This window comes from Camelus dromedarius, chromosome 4 (assembly GCF_036321535.1).
Source record: "Camelus dromedarius isolate mCamDro1 chromosome 4, mCamDro1.pat, whole genome shotgun sequence".
In the NCBI taxonomy this organism is placed as follows: Eukaryota; Metazoa; Chordata; class Mammalia; order Artiodactyla; family Camelidae; genus Camelus; species Camelus dromedarius.
This window is the reverse complement of record NC_087439.1, coordinates 15,978,632-15,999,366: the sequence shown is the minus strand read 5'-3', so window position 1 is coordinate 15,999,366 and position 20,735 is coordinate 15,978,632. Positions and strand designations below refer to the sequence as shown.

The 20,735-nt window shown below is 41.6% G+C and overlaps 1 protein-coding gene across 13 annotated transcripts in view; it reads left to right on the top strand.

Moving 5' to 3' along the window:
• Positions 1–20,735, top strand: part of NCKAP5 (NCK associated protein 5) — a 918,970-nt gene that overhangs the window by 808,555 nt on the left and 89,680 nt on the right. For 11 of the 13 annotated variants that reach the window (XM_064484702.1, XM_064484701.1, XM_031451292.2 and 8 more), the window contains 3 exons: positions 1,359–5,128; positions 5,850–6,027; positions 12,500–12,578. In XM_064484702.1, the coding sequence (XP_064340772.1) occupies positions 1,359–5,128; positions 5,850–6,027; positions 12,500–12,578 (4,027 nt within the window). The remainder of the gene's footprint in view (positions 1–1,358; positions 5,129–5,849; positions 6,028–12,499; positions 12,579–20,735) is intronic. The other 2 variants (XM_064484710.1, XM_064484704.1) reach the window with 1 other exon arrangement.

The following is a 20,735-nucleotide window of genomic DNA, read 5'->3' as shown; positions in this document are numbered from 1 at the left end:
CCAACAGAAACTGCACCCTTAGCCAAGATTGGTACAGAGTTTACATCTGAAACCACCAGATCCATCCCTTGAAATTATTCACCATTCATTATACAGCCTTTTTTAAAAAAGTCATCAGGTCAGTGCCATCATCCTACCAACCTCCCTGAATGCCGGTTTCTGATTAAATCAGCAAATTCCATTCAAAAGAGGGGTGTTGGGATAACCTATGATCTCTATTATAACTTTGACTAATGTGGAGGGGAGCATAGAGGCTACGTGTGATTCCAGTGGTCAAAATTAATTGTGCAGTCTATAGAGCCACAGTGCCTTTGTTCAAATCCCCACAGAGCCACTTTGGAACTGAGTCACAGAAAGTGTCCAGGAATCCAGAGTTCAGACGTTTGCTTCATCTCTTCCTTAACTGTGTGATCTCCAAAGGGCTGATCTTCCTGAATCTCAGTTTCCTGCCTAGTAGTAAAATGGGACAGATAATGTCTCCTTCATGTTGTTCTGAAAATGAAATCAAAACACTGGCTAAGTGCTGGTACACAGCGGATGCTCCATCAGTGTTAGTGTCCTCCTCTGCCATTAAGTTTCTTGTTAGCAAAAATCTGATAAATATGGATGTCTGAGTAGAACACTGTGTCTTTTCTGTATTATTTCTTGGTCCCTGCTCCAGAACTAACACAGGTATCTGGGGAAAGATGAAGAACAGGAAATGGACCTTTCTGAGTTGGTAGGTGAATCTTTGCTGTGGGTTCTCCCAGCGAATGCCCAGCTGCTCTATGAGCGTCTGTACCAAGAAATCATTTCCTCCACTTTTAAACTAAGGCAAACCTATCCATCTTCCTAGGGCTAGGTTTTTTGTTTTTTTTAAAAAACTTTTTTTTTATTGAGTTATAGTCATTTTACAATGTTGTGTTAAATTCCAGTGTAGAGCATAATTTTTTGGTTATATTCCTGGGGCTAGGTTTATTTAAAAATAAAAAATAAAGAACTTCCCTTACATGCTTTTCCAAGCAGACACGTGGTCTCCTTGCCCTCAAGTTCTGGAACATCTACTATAGTTGTACTTCTCGTTTGCTCCCTTGACTTATGGTGACTTGAGCCCAAGTCCTCCTGGGTTGTGCGCCTCTTGAAGAGAGAGGTTCCTTAATTTCCACTTATATGTATCATATGCTGCTTAGCTTGGGACCTGGCCAAGTAGAGATAACGCTGCATAGTTAATTAATCTGTTTGCGTTAATTAATGTATGCATTTATATGTGAACACTTATCAACCACTAGGACAAATTAAGTTTAATGATGGCCTTTCCCTTTTATAAATTTCTGATCCATAGGGCTCAATCATCTCTAATATCTCCTTTTCTTTCCTAGCAGTCATCACAAAATTGGGACAAAAGGTTAAGTATTGACTCTTCACTCCCCAGTGGCTTTGCTAGTCCTACAGATGAACTACCTCCAACTCGTATCAAGGAAAGCCACATTTTGGAAGGACTCAGGAAGCTACAGAAGCAAAAATTGTTACTCGAACCCCCATCAGTGATAACCAAATGGGGTTATAAAGATTGCATGAACTCAAATGAAGGAATCTATTCTCCAGGAATTAAAAGTAGCAGCCTCAAGGAATATCCCCCCTGCAAACCCATGGACACGGGGAGCCCCTGCAAAGAGCCCCACAAGGCGTTTGTTTATGACACAGATTCTCACGATGATGCGGATGAGGACCCTTCTTCCCGAGCCGCGCTCCCAGCACTTCCAAACCAGGGCTGCGGGCTGCACTGTTGTCAACTAACCCATAGTGTTTCTGACGGTCTCTTTGGCTGGGAGCCAAATGGCAAACGCTGTTCAGAAGGCACTTCCTCGGTCTGTCCCAGGGAAAGGCCTGAGAAGCTGACCAGTTGTGCCAGCAACTGTCCCTTGGAGCAGAAGCTGTGCCCAGGTGTGCCGGTGCCACAGGTGCAGAGAGAGAGGGGCCCACACGGCCAGGGCCGCCTGGCTCTCAGTGTCCAGCTCTCAGACACCGATGACAGTGAAACCCTGGATGAGCTGCACATCGAGAGCAGCGATGGGAAAAGCCCTTCCGACGTGTCCTTGACTGCCGACACCGACAAGTCGATGGAGAATCTGGACATCCTCTTGGGATTGGGAAGATCTCAACGTGGGTCTCCAGAGGAGCAGGAAAAGCAAGTGCCCGTCCCCTTAGAGAGTAGGCCAAAGACCTTTAGTTTCATTAAGCAGCAAAGGCTTGTAAAACGGACTTCCTCCGAAGAACGTATCACTGTGGTTTTTGATGCGGAAGATGGCGAGCCCATTGAGTTCAGCTCTCACCAGACGGGCACTGTCACTGTCACCAGAAATGAAATCTCCATCAATCAGGCCCCTGCTAGACCCCAGGCTGAACACACTGAACTTTTACCTCAGGGAATTGCTCATTTCCAGTCAGGAGCTGCTGCAAAAGACTATCCCTTCTTCAAGAGGTCAGAAGAGGAAATTGAGGAAAACATTCCAAAAGCCGAGGTAGATGATGTTCCCGAAGCTCCCACAGACTCTTTCCACCCCAGGACAGGGGCACAAAACACTCAGCGACAAAGACCGGCCAAACCAGCACACAGTCCGTCATGCCAGAGGAATTCCAGGTCCTCGGTGCCCACGGGCATCTATCAGAAGAAAAATCTGACAAAAATACCTACCAGGGGCAAGTCTTCACCCCAGAAATCAAAAATCATGGAGCCTGAGGCCTCCATAACTGTCCCCTCCGCTGGCCCGGTGACTCCTGAAAAATCACCAGCTCCAGGGAAACTCTCACGATTCAAAAAGACTGAAGGCCCAGCACCCCTCTTTGATTTACAGCCAGATTCACACATTCCGAAACACCCTACCCAGCTCCCTCACGGCTCCAGCATGTCCAGCAGAAGGGATTGGGCCCAGTGCTCCACCAGACAGATTCCAGCATCACAGCTGCTGTCCAGGCCCCTCGCTGAGCCACATGACGATGGAGAGCCCCCCACGCGGGATGCACACTGTGACCCTGGGCCCGAGGCAGGGCTGAAATCACCCTCCCCTCCTTCCCCTCCAGGCAGGTCGGTCTCCCTACTCATCAGGCCTAGTTATGACTATTTGTCACCACCTCCATCTGCCAAGCCCGAGACCAGAGTCCCCAGTGAAACAGCAAGGACAGTATTTAAATCCCCTCCTCTGAAAGGATCCTCCACTCCTATTATTTATTTTAATCAGACCACGACAGAAGTGCAGGGGAGGAAACCTTCTCTGACCTTCAAAAAGCCCATCTTCTCTCGCCCTCTGCCCTCCGCAGAAACAGTGACCCCAACCCGATGCTCTGCTCATGCCCCCTCCAACTCATTTGCTGTGATGGCCTCAGGGCGCCCAAAGGTCTCTCCAAAGAGAAGTGTCCCCAAAACCCCACCTCACCAAACCCTGGGGACCACACAAACAGACACAGGGTTACGGACTTCCAAGAACTGTCCTTCAACCCACGAGCCACTGGAAATACCATCCTCGAAAAGTGTATCTCCAAGGAGAAAAGGACAATTGAATGACAGTGTCTCCACGTCACTGAAGCCTTCCTTCTTAGGGGTAAGTGAGTCACCATCATCTCAGGGTAACAGTCCCTCCTCCTCAGCATCCTCCAAAAGCCATAACTTCCCGCATGGTTGTCAAAGCCCTCATGAGCGAGGGCTGAAAACTCGCCTCCCAGTTGGACTCAAAGTTTTCATGAAGTCTCCCCAGTTGCTCAGGAAGAGTTCCACGGTGCCAGGGAAACATGAAAAAGACAGTCTAAATGAAGCTTCTAAAAGTTCTGTGGCCATGAACAAGGCTAAGCCAGAGGCCTCCAGGATTCCAACTGGCCTTGACACCACAGGAGATGAAAGAAATGTGTCTCCACTGGATTTGCAAGCACCAGGTAGTTTGGCCGAAGGGCCTCCCCCAGAAACAGCAATGCCAGAGTCACTGGTGAACAGCATGCCTGGGGCTGACGGGAAAGATCGGGTAGAAAACAAGTCTGGGAAAAGATCCCTCTCCTCCAAACCACACCTGAAACCAGCTTTAGGCATGAACGGAGCCAAAGCCCGCAGCCAGAGTCTCAGCGCTCACGCAGGAGACAAGCCCCCGACGCCCCCCATGGAAGGAGGGCCAGGAAAGGTCCGAACTCAGATTATTACCAACACTGCTGAGAGAGGGAATTCCCTCACCCGGCAGAGCTCGTCCGCCTCCACGGAAGGCGCTCCCGACAAGACAGCATCTGCCCTGACGTCGGACAGTCTCCCTGGTGCCGGGAGGCCTCTGGGGCATCCGTCCTCCGGGCACGGCTCCCTGGGGAGCACAGGCAGCTCCAGCAGCCAGCAAGGGAGCCCAAGTAAGTTGCCTCTAAAGATCCCTCCAAAATCTGAAGGGCCCCTCACCCCACCTGGAACAGAAGAGCCACAGGCCTCGGCCCAAGGAGAAAGCCCCAGGGTGACTGGACCTGGGGAGCCAGGCAGCGACCGCTGTGGATGCCCACCCACCCCAACAGATGGCCCACGAGTCCCGCAGAGTCCAGGGAGGAGCCGGTATCCCAGCAGTCTTGAACCAAGCAGGACCTCCAAGCTCGAAACTTCTGGAAGGTTTCCAGACACTTCTACCACCAGGACTAGTGTTGTGAGCCCCGAAGCCCCCCTCTCACCCACAATCGAAGAAAAGGTCATGTTGTGCATTCAGGAGAATGTGGAAAAGGGCCAAGTGCAAACAAAGTCCACCTCTGTGGAAGCGAAGCCGAAGCCAGGGCCTTCTTTTGCCAGCTGGTTCGGTTTTCGGAGGAGCAGACTGCCTGCTCTCAGTAGCAGGAAAATGGATGTCTCCAAAACCAAAGCAGAAAAGAAAGATGTGAAAGGTTTGGGGTTTGGAAACAAACAGCTAAAATCAGAGCGAAGAAAAGAAAAAAAGAAGCCTGAGTTACAGTGTGAGATGGAAAATGAACTTAACAGGGACATTGAGTTGGCAGATGGTCCAGACAGTGGTTTACAAGGCAGAAGTAACCTGAAAACACCGCCAGATATTTTTGAGCAAATGAAGTTGGAATCGAGAAATAGACCCAGCCCTGTTCCGTGTTCAACAAAAGATACCTTTATGACGGAACTTCTGAACAGGTAGCGTATTGGCAAAAACGGGTGGCTATGTTGAGGGCAGGGCACCACCTCCCCCTGCAAGCAGAAATGTTTGTTTCCTGCACACTGAATCTCAGCCAAGCATGTTTTTCATACAAGCAGAACTGCATAGTAGCAATCTTTTATACATTAGCCAGAATTTAAACAATGAAATAAAAGTTAGCTATAAAATGATCATTTAGTCCATGTTACTTTGTTAAGCAAACCAATGGTCTTTGAAATTAAAGAATGGTAAGTTTTATCAAGTTTGATAGAAACTCAGCCTACACTGGAAGCCATGAATGTACCACATGGCATGAAATGGAAGAAAATTACATATATGTTTTAAAGTATGTCAATCCCACTAATTGTACAAAGCAAACTTATACTTAGAAACTTTCCAGAGGTAATTACATTTCCTACTGATCTTAAGCCAGAAATATATTTAGCAATCATTCTTCAGCAGTTTTTATTTTACAACCCGCCCCATCTCACAAGCAGTTAAAAAAATACAAATAAATTATTGTATTATCAAATCTAAATGGACACACTCCTGGAATATCAGATGAAGATTTGATCAAGGCCAGTGAGACACCCTTATCACTCAAAGGTTTAAAGACAAAGAGATACATGGAGGTTACTCTAAACATTAAAGGATTGGGGAAAGTAGAGTGATTGAAGACGAACAATGTAATTTATCAGAGGAATCACTCTCTACCTGCAGAGTTGATAAGAAAGCAGCTCAACAGACAGAAAGTGGATCAAATAATGTTTCCTGCAGGAGTGTGTTAAAGGGCAGCTCCCAGGGCTCCTGTCTCACCGGCAGCTCCATCAGCACTCAAGGAAGCCACAAGAAAAACATCAAAACCAGAGCTGATATGGAAATACCGAAGGGCTCCCTGGTAAGTGCTTCACCATCTTGGTTATGAAGTGTTAGGTTCTGAGATGGGCGGGTTGCGTTCTGTCTACTGTTTGCTGATGAAACTATGTAGGCAAGAGATTGCAGGGGAAAGAGAAAGGTAAAGCAGAAGAGAGAAATCTTGATGACACTGTAGCAGAATGACGGTGGCTCGGCTGGAGCGGGCCTGGCTCCCTCCAGGAATGCTGCTTTTGTAGCTTTCTTTTCAGAAGATGATGTAATCACAGTGCAGGCAGGCGAGGCTGCAGGTACCATCTTCAAGTTGTGCTGGGGAATTTGCTTTGATGATTATTTCCGTCATTTCCAGCAATGGAAAAAAAGAAATGAAAATAATTGCAAAACAATTTAAGAGAATATTGGCTATTTTGATTATTTGACTTAAGCATTTTTCGTTTTTTCTGAAAGTTGTATATACCAATTCATCCTACCTCAAACAGAAGATGTTAAGACTTAAGATACCCTTTTTGAAACGTGCCTCCCTATCATTTAGTCTCTTAATTACGAGGTCCAGAACTCAGGGGGTAATTTCCTTTAAAAAACTGAATATAAGGCATTTTTTATATTTCCCCAGGATATGCTAGTTTCAACTAATATTTTTGTTTTAAAATTACCTGAAATTACACTTCCTTTCCTTTCATTCTCTCTGTTCTTGCATCATCAATCTGATGATATTCATTGTTCCTTTATAAAAAATTTTAAAGCGTTCAAACAAAAAACAATCACTCTTTTCAGAAATGCTGTATCCATATATTTTTGTGCTCTAATAAAAAGAGATTACAAAACTTACTATGTGCTTCCACTTTCCTAGAAAAATGTGAAATATGAACTAATTATTCATTTTTTTCTGGAGTGGCTAAAGAGTAGAGGAAATTTTAGAAGTAATCATGATTAATATTATTAGTTATTAATTATTATTTAATTATTTACTGATGTCTAGGGTTCCTTAGAGTTTCACTTTAATTTGAGACAAATGCACATTTAAATGTATTTTTTTTTTCAAATAGCTCTTGACTCTAAAAAGCTATAAAGTCTCTTTTTTAAACTCTCTGAAGTCATATGCAGACTGCATTCTTTGCAAAAGTTTTTGTTTTTTTTTTCCATTTCCTCCATTCTTGCTCTTGGCTTCCATGATATCATCCTTTCTTGAAAACATAGATGTCCCTTGCCTTATAAAATCACAAATTAGAAGCATATCTAGGGCTGCCCTTGTAGTGTCACTGAAAGGAAAGAGAGAGAATAAACGTGTGGAAATGTGCAATATGCCGGAAATTCAATCCAGCTGATCTCAAACTCTGATAGCTTGGCGGAGCTCCTTATCAGAGACACTCAATTTAACTCTGCCCCATTTAATGTGGTTCTGACAGCTTGGGGTATATCTTCACTGTACGTAAGTACCAAAAAAAAAAATCCCTATGTTTAGCTTTTACAATTTCATTTTTACTTTTTTATTACTTCCTAATGCTAAAATAATTTGCTATGCTTTTCCTTTCTCATTTGCAGTCTTTTATAGTGTAGTGATAAGTGTCCTTTGGTCCTTCCAGAATATCTGCAAGAAACATTCTTATTGTTTTCTGTGAAGTACAAAGATTCCCTAACCACCCCAAATACACATAATCAATAGGGATATGCTAATTTTTCTAGTTAGCCGCGAGAGGAAATTAGTCATGCTGGGAAGCTTTTGCATATAGAGGAATATTATTAACCTAGATAGTTGACCAGCTAGTCATTTTTTCAAATGCAAAATGCAATGTTTTATTTTTTTTTCATCTCTATAATCATTGGTGTGGATTAGACTAAAATTACTCATTTCAGAAAGGACATTGCCATAGTCCCCTTTGGGACTAGTAAAAGGATAGCAATAAAACCTATTTATTATATGTTATCAGCCTCTATAGGAAGGAAATCAGATGCAAAATAACATACGTTCTAATACCATAGCACATTGATGTGAACACCCAGGAACCTTTTAAAATTAAGAGTTTAAGGGAATTTTCCCCTACTAGGGTTCAAGGTAAATTTTCTGTCTGCTGCTTTTGAATTGTGTGGCTAAGAATTCTCCTCATAGTAGTTATTTTGGATGAAAACAAGAGCTGCGGATAATGCTTGACATACCACACTTTCTTCTGAATAAAATCACTGTTCGAAAATCTTATAATGTTCCACCATCCTTTGCCCTTTACAAATGGACTAAAAGCACTTATGAGGGTCATAAGACATTTAAATCCTTTTAATCTATGGTGATGATCATAGAAAGATTATTTCTATACATGCAAGTCCATCCATGTAGCACACCTCCACTTGGCTCACCAGTAACTGCATATCCATTTTCAAGACTGTTAGAGCCATTCTAAAATATGTGTAAAAGTACCATTAAAGCTTCATTGAATTAAATCTTTTTCTCTTTTCAGAGCCTTAATTAGAGGCTTATGTCCCCATTTACGCCATCATTTTCAGACCGCTTAGCTCTAATTTTTGTGTATTTTAGACAGGAGCCGTGTTACTTTGTACTTTTACTTAAATTATACAAAATCATTATAAGAGGGGGAACAGGCATCCCCAGGAAAGATTGCATCAGTATTAAGTAAATAAGTCAGAAAGAAATGCACTCTACGCACTACATGTTGGAAGTCCGTCCTACCTGTGGGTTTAGATAGTTTTCTGAAATGAGAAGTCTCAAAGGAAGACAGCTCCAGGCTCCTATGTAACTGTCACCAGACAAAATAAAAATTATTAACAGAATTAACGAGACCATATACCTTCACCAGGCACTGGAAAGAGATGACCATTTTAATATAGATATTTTAATTTAAATTAGGAGTATTCTCTTTACCCAGTGTCACATAGTCTGAAGAAAGCACATATGCTAATAAAAAAGTATCAAATACAATCCCATTAAAATTGTGCTTTGGTGATAAAGTAGCATAAAATAGGACAATAATTACAGAAATTGTTATCATCTTATTAAGTTCTGTAAAAATTTATAATTTTAACATCTTTAATTGAACGATCCTGTTCTAAATGCTATTTGGACGCTAATAGGAAGCATGCAGCTTTTGCTCTCCTCCTGCAAAGTTTTCTAAATGACTGCATTTTCTAAAGGTAATGCCTTCCAGGAGGTTTCCCTCCAAAGATTACCTCTCCTCTCACAGAGGTTCATTATGTTCTTTTCCTTTTCAATGAGCTTTAACATCAAACTGTTTTCTTGGGAAGAAATTCATGTTAGGATGATCCACGAAAGAAATCTATGCAGAATTCCAAATGAAGGTGTCCCCAAATTCTGGATTTTGTTCTGCAGTTGTGTATATGTATTTGTCAGCAGCCAATTATTGTCTCCCTTTCTTCCTCTTGTGTCCTTTGTAAGCTCTCAGCCTTTTCTAATGGCAGAGGTCACTAGAATATAATGGGTACAGTGACATTTAATGATTACCTGTTAGAGAGTGGTATTTTGTACAGTTCTTGACTACAACTGCAGAGCTCAAAAGATGGACGAGAGTTGCAGAGAGGTGCACCATTAGAAGATGGCCAAAGTACTGACAGCAAACTGAAGCCAAACATAGCCCAGAGTTATTGCCTACGAGTCACCTCCTACTTCTTAACAAATGGGACATCAACTGACATTAATTTGTATCTGTTCCTGGTAGAGCAGTGGCTGAAAAAATTCTCAATCTCTAACCACCATTGTTTGCTGAGCCAAACTTCTTGGCTTTGTGACCATTCCGATCTGTGCATTCACATCTTTGCCACCAGAAGGTGGTCCCACCTGTGCCTGTCTTCGGCAGATTCTTAATCTTGAGCTGGCGGCCACTTGCCCCCAGGAAGGTTCCACAACCTTTCACCAACACCCAGCCACTGTACAATCAAGAGTGAAAATTAATTTTAATTTCAGCCTATGAAAAATATAATTAACAAGGGGAATCAGCTGCCAAAATAAATTATGCCCCTCATTTCCATAGGCAAATGGATTTTTTTTAATTACTCACCACTTTGCATTGAAATCTATTTGTATGGATAATTAGAGCTGACAAGTGTGCTATTCTAAGACACTCCCCCATTTTCCATTCCTTTGTTGATTCTTCATCTGTCCCCTTCGAATTCAAAATTTCTTCTCATGGGTCATCTGCTCCTTGTAAGTCATTAGCCCAGAAGAGCATAAGGAACTAGGGGCCTTGTCTAAACCCAGTTCCTCTGATAAACCCCCAAGAGGCCACATTTAACATTTGCTGTTAAGCACCTGAAGTTCTAGTAAAGTTCTAACAAGGAGCTGACAGGTAGGACCTCAAGATGGTTTTTATTTTCTTTCTTAAATGTGATGCTTGGAGAAAGGTGCTGGTTAAGTGCCAGAGAAGGCTTAGGGAACAAGTAGGGGAGAGAAACAGGGCACTTACACGTTTGTACACACACACACACACACACACACACACACACACACACACACAGAGCATTTTTGGCTACTCTTAAATAAAAATATAGTTTATGTATATTTGGAAGACTGCCTACCTATCTAATTGCCAGACACTAAAAAAGATACAGTAGTTCTTGGTAAGGTCTAGAAAGGATGATGATTACAATATGGCACACTCCGAAATATTAAGTGACAGCAATGAAAAGGGGTCAGGAGTGCCCACCCACTCTAAAACTGAAATCCTTTTGTAACCTTGAACAGATCACTAACCCTCTCTGAGCCTCTTTTCCTTTATCTCCAAGATGACAGCCTTGTTCTAATTATTGGATTCCTTAGTTCAGAATTTCATAGGCCGGTGGAGATGATGATTCACCCACATTCCAGCAGGTTAACATGGCACCCTTTCAAGTATAAAATCAGTTGATTTAGAAACACCCAAAGGAAATACTATTTTACATAACAGGTGTGGAGAAGTATGGAACATATTGTCGTAAGTGTTGGAATGGGCCAAGAATATAAATAGATTTGCTTGATGTTTCTATAAATGAGGATAGAAAGTTCCTGTTGGATTCCTAAAGGAAATTAAGGTGTTTGGAGTATCCTTCCTTTTAGGTCTTTTGGTAGCCTTGTCACACAGAGGTCTCAGAGCTAAGTCAACTTTGGAAGGCAAGTAAGTAACGCGTTAGCCTTGCTGATGCTTGTAGAGCTTTTCCATCTGCCATCCATAAATGTGCACCACCAGATACAGAACTGGTTGATGTAGCTCTTCCTCCTCCATCCTCTAACTTCCTTCCCTCAGGAAGTTCTAACAAACAAGACAGTGCCCACAGAATAGACAGCTGATGGGGAAAGAAAGCAACGAAGCATGACCTCTGTATAGTCAACCCTTAATACTGTCCTTGTGAGGATTCAGTCTCCATCTACGTACTCCCTTGAGTTTGCCATCTTCCGGCTATCAGTATGTCTGAATTAAGCATCAGTTACATTCTGATATTGGGCCCATAGCCATGGAATGTAAATCATTGGTCTTATTTCATTATATATGAAAATTAGGAGGTAGAAAGTGAAATCTAGCTCAAAGTCAGTAAGCAAGCATATGACTTTCTAAATTGCAAGTATAAAACAATAGTTGGTTAGCATTCAACTCAAGCCCCTGAGCAGATCCACTGACAAATTCTAGTGTACCCCTACTGCATTCATGGCACAGTTCACATGATTATCTTTGGCTGCGTAGGTAACTGGCTGGGATGTATTTTAAAAGAGCTAGTTAGGGTCATTCTGCCAAGGACCTCGAGCCGTCTTGACCTTGCAGCCAAGTCTATACTGGCATAGTTCAATGTGTTTAAGGAAACTTGCTGGATGTCAGACTTCTCATTTGTAAAATAGTGTGACTTTATTAGATTCTTGCTAGAGTTCCATTTGATGCTATAGCATTCGGCATCTGGATATTCCAGTGGAAATGTAAAGGGAATTTTGACCTGAAAAAAAAATCTAGATAAATGTGTCACCTCTCTAGTTCACTGAGCACACATTGTAGTCGCCTCATATTTCATTATGGAAAGAACAACAACAAAATAACATTTTCTTAGAGAGTTATATTTTAGGAAAGGGTCAAGAGATCGGAGTATATTTCTTTATTCTTACTAAAATAACTTGTGGTGGAAGTTACTGTCTCTAGAAGAATTATATTTCCTTAGACTTTAATTTTTCTTAACAGTTCCGTGTTACTGACTTTATTAAGTATTAAAAACAAAACAACACCAAAGCTGTTATCTCAAAAGTCTTACATAGAATCAGGTACCCTGTAAATCCTTGCTTTCAGAGCCAGAGTTATAGTCTGGAAAATATGCTCTTGTAATTAAAACCTGTAATAAAGCCAAGTGATAGAGTGAGGACAAGTGGGATGAAGAAAATATAAACTTATATGTACACATACCCCATCCACACACACACACCCCTACATGTTTGTTATGGAAGGTACCAATACTGAGGGTTGCAAACGATCTATTTTATATAATACACGAGAACTCACAGTATTTCCTTGTTACTACAGATAAAAGAGGCAAGTGAACACCTGCAAGAGGATGAGGAAGATACAGCTGCAGATTCTGCATTTCAGAGCCACAGCATAGGTAAAAATGCATGTCTCCATATGTCTTTAAATGAGATGTTTTCTACATGCGACCTTATTTCAGACACAGCGTGTTTCTAAAGACCACATATTATGCCTCCCCCTACTGGGACCAGGTTTTAACTTCTCAAACATGACTACTTTTATCTTCTTAGACATTGGAAGCTATCATAAAATAAGTGGTCAAAGGAGAACCTAAGAAGAAAACATAGCTGTTTGCAGAGGAATGAAGTGCAAACTGATGAGAAGTGTGGCCTTGTCAATATAAAATGAAAATGAGACTGGGTGAAAATAATGTCTCTCTGAGGAGAAAATCAACTTTGAATTGATCCAGTTTCTATAATTGTCTCAGGAAGCACCTTGTGCAACTCCTGTTGGTTAAAACTGTGGAGTGGTGGCTTTCCTACATTGAGTCTTTTTTTAATGGAATATGTTTTACACATAGAACTGAGTAGATGAGGTATATACGGCCTGCCAAAATCTTCAGCTCATTTTCTTCATCATTTCTGTTAGAGCCCTGATTACAGATAGTCCCATCTCTGCATCCCTTCCTTGAGGCAAGTTTGGCTTGTCAGCTCCTTCCTAAAGTTTTGCCTAAGCCTACATTGAGGGAACTCAAGTTTCCGACACAAAGGGATTTTGCTGACCTGTTTTCAGCAGCCAGGAGGTAACTGGTAATAGAGTAGCTGTCTGTGACCGCGATCCTTCTCAGGAGATGGAAGAGGTGATAACTTTAACAGCTCTGGGCCACCTCGGACACTTGCAAACTTAGTTGTTCTTTGGGCTCTAAAACTAGCGGCGAAGGCAAGCATGGTGAACATTTAGTTTTACACAAAGCAGCCAGGCATGAGAGAGTTGTGTGTTCAAATCACATTTCAGTGTAGTAGAGAGTACTCCAGACCAGGCTCTGGGGCACAACAGCCCCACAGCTTTCTGGCTTCTGGTAGAATCAGTGTTCACTGCTCCTGCCCTTTCAGCTCTCAGCATCCGCCACTCCCGGCACCATCTTGGGACATTTTGTGGCTGATTTTCTAGCACGCTCAGCAGTCTTCTGCCAACGATAATTTACAGTTTAGCTCAGAGAGTTATTGTACCCCCGCAGCTTAATGAGACTGGCACATCATTATTATCCTTTTCATTTGTAATTGAAAATACAAAAGTCTTAACAAACAGCTAAAAGAGTGGAGCCTGTATAAGATTATTATTTCAGAAAGACATCCTTCAATACAGCTGTCAATGTAAAAAGCTTAAATTGGTATCAGTTCAGCGTAGTTAGCCAATATGCAAGTTAAATGTTCAGCAGCCTTCAAACATGGCACTGTGTAAAGCCCCACTGAGCCATCCATTTTCCGTAATGAGCTGTTCTTCAGCTTGTACGGTAACATACGTAAAGGTAGAGGCTGAGTTTTCTTCAAGAGAGCTACAGTAATCTAAGCATTTTTTACAGACTAGCAATTCTTTAGATCTGTGCTGTTTGACATGGTAGGCAGTAGTCCCATATACTTATTTCAGGTTCCATTTAAATTAATTAAAACCACATAAAATTAAAGATTCAGCTCTTCGGTTGCACTAGCCACATGTCTACATATTCTGTATGGTCTGTCTGAACATTTCCATCATCACACAGACTTCTGCTGGAAAGGGCTGATTTAAATGACTCTCAGGGAAGTAAATCTGGACTCTGTTTCTGACAGAGAACTGACTTGATCTTCGCATGATTGTAGACCCATCTCCTCATACTGGGGGAGATCTCTCTGAATAAGCTGCTATTGGCAGCAAGTAACAACAAAACTGACTTGCCATTACTTAAGTGTTAAAGTCATTTAATCATCATTTATAATTGAAAGTGTGGCGGAAGGCAAACATAAAAGAGGAGAAGCAGCCGAACTATGTTATCCAAAGCCCTGGTTTTTATCCCTGTGCTTGTCCCTTCTGGTTGCAAAGTGATTTCTGCCGCTCTAGGCATCCCAGCTACATTCAGGACACAAAGGATAAGGAAAAGTTCCTTCAGGATCCCCCCCCATAGAGTTCACTTTACATATCATCAATGCAAACCAGGTCATAAAGCCAATCTTAGCTTCAAAGGATGCTGGGAAAGTCAGTATGTTGCTTTTCCCTTGCTGCATGAAGTAGCAAAGAGAACAGGGTTGAAAATAGTCCGTGAGTTAGCCAACCGATAATATTACCACAGGCCTTTTACAAAGTTCACCCATTTCAAGACTAAGTGAGACTCAACAGATCAAATGGTTATTTATCTTTATTGCACAAAAATAACTGAAAATATTTATTTTAGCACCCTGAGAATCCCAGTGTTCTTCGTTTTGTCTACACTAAGTGTTGCCACATGTCCCCACAATGTTTACAACCATAGAATATTTTCAATCACAGCAGTTGAGCAGATCTAAATATGTTCTCCTTCCAACCAAACATCAAATAATGTCTTTGACAAAGAGCAACAATCAGCAAAACTGTGAATCTGAATGTTTACATTTCTGCAGTTAAGGATAATCATGTTGGTTTAATCAAAATGTTATGAGTTGATCACAAGACAAGATATTGTTGTTAATTAAACCTACTCCATATTGAAATTCAAGATTCATGAATTAAGTTAAGTAATACAACTAGATTTTTTTCTTTAAAATTGCCCAAATAAATGTCAGACTTTCATGTTAATAAGCAACAAGCAAATGAATAGACTAGCTTAATAGAAGTATTAACATAAATGATGACAAACGCTATATTTCTAATTGTTCTTTCTTGCTATTTAACTGTAATAGATTCACCCAACGTATTACACTAATTATGTAATAGGATTAAATGATCAGTAGGAATTCAAATAACATTGTCTCATATTAAAAACATCAGCCAACGATAGCATCAAAAATTATCTCCTAAGAGGAGGCAAAGGATTTGGAAATTCCTTTAAAAAGGAAAAAAAAACTCTTTAGAGGAGTTTGAGGAAGAAGCCAAGCAGAATTAAATGATAACTAACCAAGAAAACAAGGCTGCCTGGTAGACTCTGGTGAAGTGAAGGATACATGGTATTTTCCCCAAATCTAAAAGAGTTACAAAGAACAATCTGTCCAGTTGCCCAGTGGACAAATGTTCCAGTGCCCCATGGTTGAATGAAATTAGTTTCCTCTCCCCCTATTGGCTGGCTGTACTCCTGGTCTCTTCTAAAGAAGCTCTTCTGGCTCCCACCACCAGAGGTTGTGACAAGGGACATGATCTAGTCCTGAGGATCTTGAGGATCGAGCTTTCTTTGGTTAGCTCTGTGAAGTGGCCTTGGTGTTCTGCCACCTGCAGAACTGTCTCCAAGGGCTCTTCCTATCCTTCTTCCATCCCTCCCCAAACTAGTCTTAGCCAGCAGCTAATGCATTAGCAGGAGGGTAATGGATACTCAATAAGTACCCCCTTTGACTTACTTAACAGACCATAAACCACCTTATTTCTGTTTTCCCAAGGGATTTCACTTTCTTACTCCTTTTCCTTCCTAGGCTTTAGCTAGCTAAGCTAGGGAACTAACTCATGTCAGTGGAGCCATGGATTAAACAGGTATTTTTTTCAGGTCATGTGTTTGCATTTTAACAAAGATTCAAGAAAAGTTTTACCTCTAGTTAAGAGCTACTCTTGGGAGCTAAAGTTTCAGGCACTCACATCAGTGGTTTGAGCAAATTATAGGGTGAAGGAGAAAGGACAGGAATTAGCCTGATTTCAGACAATGTATAGCACAAGAAGTCATGCTGGGGGACATTGAGTTACCTTGTCCTATAAGCCTACTTTTGAGAGATGGCCTGCCTGAAGGGGAAGAAATGAGACAAGATTATGCTGAGTCAAATAGAGAAGATTTGGATCAGCTGGTACCATGGCCATTTTTACCTCTGTAAGACATAGACCTGGTTCTTACAACCTTATACCATCTACCCATAAAGCACCTAATCCATGGTAATAATGGTCCAGTGTGGAGTTTGATAGAGGTAGAAGGGATAAAGGAGTCAAATGATACATGGTTATCACTGTCAAGGAATCTATACACCAGGTGCAGTGAGGGTCAGCAAATGTGGCAGCTTCTTCACCCAGCAGAGGAGAGAAGGCCTGGCCTGATGCCACAGTGTCTGTAGCTGTGGTTTCTCAAAATAGAAAGGGGAGGGCCTCACAGATTCTCGAATCAAGTACCTCAGTTTCATGGAGAATAAGAGCCAGGACCTAGGTATTTATTGCATTTGAATGAAAGGAACTCTAGAACCTACTTTATTGTATTAAAATCCCAATACAGTATGGTCAACAGTTGTTGTCCATACGTGGATTATATACTTTGAATTATCCAGCCCATGATTATTTTTAAATATAAGACTGGATTTCTCTAAGTATTAGTACCAATAGAGTTAGGTTAAGACAAGGGTGAAGAAAACCCAAAAGTACAGTGGTTTAAATAAGAATAGAAATTTCTCGCCATCACACATGACAGTCCAGAGGGAGGTCCAAGCTGATAGGACAGTGCCAGGCTCCTATCTTGTCTCTCTGCTTCACATGATTTCCATTCCCAAGGTCACTTCTTGGTTCAAAATGGCTGTTGAAAACCATCCTTTATGTCCACTTTCCAACCAGCAGGAATGACGAAGGAATGAGGAGGGCTGTGGCTCATCTCCTTAAGAACACTTCCAGCAGTTGACCCATCCTTCTGCTGTCAGCCCAGGGGCTGGTGCTGAGTCACATAGCATGGAAAACATTATTCCAGGCAGAAGGCCATATGTCCAGAAAGGAGAAAAAAAAAAAAAAGAAAAGAAAAAATAGAGGTTCTTTTAACTCAGGAAGAAAGAGAGAATGAATATTAGGGAACATGTAGCCATCTCAGTCTGCTGCTTACCCCTACCAAGGTTATCTCCTTGATAGGAACACAAACAAATTTTCACTGTCATTTAAGAAAGCCAAAGGAAAATAAATTTGGAGAGTTGGTGGGAAAGATATAATTAATTTCAATGATTTATGCCTACTTTCTGTTTTGCATGATCTGAACTACCACTGTTCTCTATTTGTGCAGTTAACCTTGAGTAACTTTTTGAGAAAATGTATTGAACTTGGATTAGTTTGCCACCACCGTATTTATGAGTAAATATATAATTGGTCATTCACAAAGTATGTAGAGGTTCAAATAAATCTTCAATGGAATACAGTGCATCTAGAATTTTCCTTTCTCTAAAATTAAAACCAACGGGGCACCAGGGCTTCCAGTACTGTAGCTGCCAACCAATTAAAGCCCTTGATAATTATCTGTCTTATTTCAAGAATATTACTAATTTTCCCCACTGGGAAAATTTGAAAAAATTTAGAAATGTAAAGTGCAGGAAATGACAGTTATATTAGAAATAAAATTAAAACATCTCAGAAAGTTGTTCAGACTTTCACAGCTTGTTGAGTGGAAGACTATTTGAGTCAGATGTTACATTTTGAATAGCATGCTTAATTGTAGAAAGAGTGAGCTATTGATGATCAAAACAAAATGCGAGTGGGAAGTGCAGATGCCCTCACAAACAACTTTGAGAGACTGTTGACGACTAAGACTGGCACTAAACTGGAAACGACTTAGATAATCATACCTGCAGGTGAGGAATAGGATGGAGCAGTTTTATATAATTTGGATCTTATATTAATACCTCCCAGGATGATAACATTCTGCGTTTCCAAATATACAAATGACATCTAAGAGGTACCATAGAGTAATAGCTCAGGCAAGGAAGTTTCTATTGTGGGGGCATTGAGTTTACCTGTTTATAACTCCAAGAAACAAAGAGGGAGCTTTGCATCTGGCAACCTGAAATATCCATTCCACCAGTCTTGAAGGTGGACACATGGAAAAGGACTGTGTCCTTTTGACCAAGGACTAGAAATGGTAGTATTAATTTCCATCCATTGAGTATCTACTTTGTACCAAGTCCTGTGCTTGGAATATTACATATCACCCTTCTGGTATCTCACTCCCTGTGGCTGGTCCTTTGTTTTTGTCGTCTGTCAACTTGCTCCTTATGAGGGCTTTCCTTTGAATACCAGAGGTAGTCATGAGTTAAGGCTTTGGTGGAGACTTCTGTATATATAAGCAAACTAAATTCTAGTCTATGATTCCCTTTCTCTGTTTCTTCACTAGAGAGAGGGAGAATTGTAGACTTTGAGAGTTGAAATTTTGCCTTTTTTTATTTCTATAACATATTTGCTGTCTAGATTGCATCAGGGAGCTGAGTTCTATTTAGTTCACCAAACCTATATTGAGCATTTTCTCCAGGCCATGCTCTGGGTTAGAGCCTGGGGCTGTGGAAGTGAATAAGACACAGTTCCTGCATGCTGTGTGCTCCAATCTAGTAGAGAAACAGAAAAGCAAACAAACAAGTCTGATGCAATGTGATCACTGGTAAGATAGAGGCTCACTCTGCAAACATGTGAGCACACAGAGCAGGGTGTGGAGCCTGCCTTTAGTGAAGCCAGGAATGTCGGTGTTCATCTGTAAGGAAAAGACAAGAGTGGGCGAGTAGGATACTGAAATTTAAGAGCATTTGCCATTTATGCCAGTGGTTCCCAAACTTTGCAACACTTCAGAATCGTCCGGGTAGGCTCTAAAAATGCTGATGCCCAGGTCACAACCCGTAACAATTAAATCACAAGGTCTAGGGACGGGAGCCAGGCACTAGTATTTTGTAAAGATCCCCAGGTGATTCCAATATGCAGCAAAGTTTGGAAACCACCTTCCCAAGAGGTAGGATTTCATCAGCAAGGAGGACAGAGATGTCCTTCAGCTCAAGGGAAACAGCAAAGTGCTGGAGACAGGAATACGGCACACAGTAGGGAAGGGGAGTCGGCTTGCCTGGAGTAGAGGGTCATTCTTGAGGATGAGGTATAGATAGAGGTGGTTTTGTGGGATGGGCCCGTACTGTGGAGACCTCAAAAGCCAGGCCTAGATGTTTAAACTTCATCCTACAGACAGTACATGGACTATGGAGATTTTTTTCTTGAAGACTAGCACAACAAGAAGTGCCCATCCAATCACTATGATGGTTATGCTTGGACTTTTAAAATAGAAGCACATTTTCATTTCTCTCCCTTAGCCCTGGACCAACCAAATGCACCCGTCTCCATACTGTTTCCTCATGACTGGTGGGCTGTGATGAGTAGTCAGGTATTCATGTCAAAGGATGGATGGGGGGCAGAGTATAGCTCAGTGGTAGAGTGTATTTTAGCATGCACGAGGTCATGGGTTCAATCCCCAGTACCTACATTAACAAAATCATAATAAAATAAAATAAATTTTAAAATTAGAAAAAAAGTTCTTATAAAAAAAGATGGACAGCCAAGATGATTTTAGGGTTGCCAAAGGGCTCTCTGTCCCAAAGGAACTCTCCTGGAAGTCTACCAGGATGTACGTAAAATTCCTACCCCCTGGTAACTCCTTTGGGTGCAGGTGCTCCAGTTGATTCTTGTAATACAGCTGGTGTCTGGGAAGGATGCCCACTGAGTGTCACTGATTGACAGCTGCAGTGCTTCTCTCAGGTTAGCACCAGCAAGACCCTTGAGGAATGAGCCATGAGGCAGGTACATCCTCCTGCCAGGAAACTGAAAAGCACAGGAAGAAATGGTTGGACATTTAGAAAAGATAAGGGTGGTGCTCCTCAGACGAGGATCTCAGTTGCCTGGGGCAGAGGCAGACAGGAAGCCCAGGGGGCTGGCACTGATTAATCAAAGTGCTAATAGTGGAAAGGAACCCCTGAACAGGAAATAGGTGGACACATGAAATTAACTTTGTCTTTTATCCCACATTTTTCCAAAGCCTGTTGCTCTATAGTACACGGTTGAGGAATCCGAAATAGCTGTACAGAGAGTTCTTTTTTACACAGTTCCCTCAATTTCTTAAAAGACAATTAATTCACTTAAAGTAAATGTAAGAATGTGTGCATGTGGCTTATGGCATAGTAAGGAAGAGTTGGGGGGCCAAAACCAAATCAAACAGCGGAGTAACTCAGCCCCTGAACCAGAAAGTTGCCAATGTGACAGAAAGAAGTCAGACAATAGTATATATTATACTAATATCCACTCTTTATTAAGAACTTTCTATACACTGAACACTGGCTAAAGTGCTTGTATATATGTGGTCTTGTTTTATTGTCACATCAGC